This window comes from Sciurus carolinensis, chromosome 1 (genome assembly GCF_902686445.1).
Source record: "Sciurus carolinensis chromosome 1, mSciCar1.2, whole genome shotgun sequence".
In the NCBI taxonomy this organism is placed as follows: domain Eukaryota; kingdom Metazoa; phylum Chordata; class Mammalia; order Rodentia; family Sciuridae; genus Sciurus; species Sciurus carolinensis.
In genome coordinates this window covers 96,610,817-96,613,566 of record NC_062213.1, presented here as the reverse complement: position 1 = coordinate 96,613,566, position 2,750 = coordinate 96,610,817, and the positions used below count along the sequence as shown (strand labels likewise).

Below are 2,750 nucleotides of genomic sequence, written 5' to 3'. Positions count from 1 at the left end.
AAATGATTTATCTATTACCACCTTCCCTATGAGCTCCCAGAAGAACCAGAAAGGCCTCTTATTCATCTCCATATCAATTGCAAGTACTAAAATGCTAAACAGGATTAATTTGAGTAAATTAGGTTCTTAATAAAGAAGCATGGTTGTTTCTGGTCCAAGTAGTCCTGTACTTCCTCCTGATTTAATCCATCGCCCCCCAAGAAACCTGTTGTCCACAGCAACTATACCATAAAGGGTGGACTGTGGGGACAGGCCCAGGTGACATCATTGTCAGACAGTAAGTATGAAAAAATGTTAAGCTGAAGATTTTCATCACAAAAGCTGGAATGAAGGCAGAGCGGCTCTCCAAAAACTCATTTCCTTAAGGCAGGGCTCATTTTCTGTATAAAAATCTAGCTGGCCAGAGACTTCACACACCAGACCAGAGAGACCAGAGAGCTCAACATTCTCAGGTAAGACTCCCCATTTGAAATTCTTAACATTTACCCCATGGTATTTTATTTTCACTGGGACTTTTTGACATTCTAAGGAAAGGTTATTTTAAATGAAAAAGCAGTTTGTACTTAAGGGTGCTAATGTAGATGTTTTTAACTTTCCCCTAAGACTACAGCTGTGGACTGGGGATCTAAAGATGGAAGTGATTTCTGTAAAGGTTGTTAGTAACACTTTCAGTGATATTTTAATTGTCCCTCTAATTTTATAGAGGATTTTCAGTGTCAAATGTGCAGCTTTATGCAATTTCAGACGAGATCAGGCGCGTTCAGGGTGGTATGGCCGTAGACGCTTTATGCAATTCTAATGCTTGAAAGTTAAATTCTTTGCTTCACAATTCTATAACCCATCAGAGAATATAATCCATGTGAATAATTTACTAATATACAATTATAGAAGTGATTGTAGAAAAAGGGAAGATGGGCCCTGGTGGGGTAAAATGAGGAGGTTGACTTAGAATCTGGAAGAGGTCTGAGGAGGAGAGCCAGGGTGGTGAGCACATGAGGACAAGCAGTGAGGCAGAGGGAAGCCTTCCAGAAACCACCTGCAGAGGGGACAGTGTAAACAGAGGCTCCCAGAGGGCTTTTGTAGGCCCAGGAGAAGGTTCATGCAGAGTTGCCCTATGAGAACTAAGGCACTCTATCAGATGAACGAGTGGGAACTTTTTGCTCTACCATCTTTCCAAACTTTTGAAAACCTGGGGCCTATGTCAGTCCTAGGAACCTGCTCTTTTATTGAGTGGTTTGTGTTCAGTGTCTGTGTTGTGTGATTTCTGGATGCACTAGGTAGAGAGGAAGCGAAGGGTTCCACTCACATGACACTCAACAGATCACCTTTACCTTTTACCTTGAAAGTGTGCAGGGATCATAAAGCCTCCTATGATCTCAAATTCACAGGAACAGAAAGAAATAAAAAGGAATCTTTTACTTATGAAGGGATGTGCAATGAAAGAGATTTGTCATCAAATCAAGGAGTTTCTTCCTTGCTTCTCCAAACTAAGTCAGCTTTTCTGCCTGTAGGTTCAGCCTCCTCGGAAGCATGAGTTCCTACCAGCAGAAGCAGCCCTTTGTCCCACCCCCTCAACTTCAAGAGCAGCAAGTGAAGCAACCCTCCCAGCCTCCACCTCAAGGACCACTTGTTCCCATAATCACGGAGCCATGCCACCCCAATGTTCCTCAACCTGGGAATACCAAGACTCCAGAGCCAGGCTGCACCAAGGTCACTCAGCCAGGCTCCACTGTGGTTCCTCAACCAGGCTGCACTGTGGTCCCCCAGCCAGGTTCCACTGTGGTCCCTCAGCCAGGATCCACTGTGGTTCCTCAACCAGGCTACACCAAGGTCCCTCAGCCAGGTTCCACTGTGGTCCCTCAACCAGGCTGCACTGTGGTTCCTCAGCCCAGCTGCACTGTGGCCCCTCAGCCAGGCTACACCAGTGTCCCTCAGCCAGGTTGCACTGCGGTCCCTCAGCCAGGCTACACCAATGTCCCTCAGCCAGGCTACACCAAGGTTCCTGAGCCTTCCCCCTCAAAAGTCACTGCAGGCCCAGCTCAGCAGAAGACCAAGCAGAAGTGATGCAGTCCACAGCCAGGCCCATCAGGAGCTGACCACGATCTGATGAACACCTTCTTTCCATCTGCTTCTGTGTCTTAATTGTCTGTAGACTTTGTAATCAATACAACGAAACCCTGAGTCATTGTCTCTGTCTTAATCATATCCTAAAAGTATGTATTATAAATTCTTCCCTTATACACAGTCTGAGAAGTACTCTAAGTTTCTGAAGTAAACAGAAGGTCTTAGTGTCTGTGTTTTCTCCAGTTGCTCAAAGATCATTTGAAGAGGAATTCTGGATGGAAAAAAATGTGTGTTTCTGCTCTGTCCCATTAAATTACTTTTACCTCCACTCTTGGCTGTGTGTCAATGGCTAAATCTCCCCCCTTTCTTGGTCTCCCATTGTGAGTAAGGATGCATGGACAGGGAGGGGGTAGCTTATGTATCATTTATTTAATCCTGGAACTGTGTACTTCTGTGAGGCTGTGGAGACACATTCAGAGGGCATTTCAGGGATAGCAGCAGGGTATTGTGCAATGACAGCCAGAGCCTGTCACTTTGGGCAGCCATAAGTAGAACAAGACTCTCTTCTTATGCTGGACTGAGTCACATCTGAGTTCCATGATGTCTGTCTCAAGCCACTCCTCATCCTCAGTATTCCACCTGTAAGTCTTCTCTTCACTCCAAGAATACATTATTCCTTCTTGCTT

The 2,750-nt window shown here is 45.2% G+C and overlaps 1 protein-coding gene across 1 annotated transcript; it reads left to right on the top strand.

Annotated features, from left to right (window-relative positions):
- The first annotated feature begins 430 nt into the window (after positions 1 to 430).
- Positions 431 to 2,322, top strand: Sprr3 (small proline rich protein 3). Its single transcript, XM_047566368.1, has 2 exons — positions 431 to 452; positions 1,512 to 2,322. Exon 2 carries the CDS (start codon positions 1,531 to 1,533, stop codon positions 2,062 to 2,064), a length of 534 nt encoding a protein of 177 aa, XP_047422324.1. The 5' UTR covers positions 431 to 452; positions 1,512 to 1,530; the 3' UTR covers positions 2,065 to 2,322.
- Positions 2,323 to 2,750: the final 428 nt, after the last annotated feature.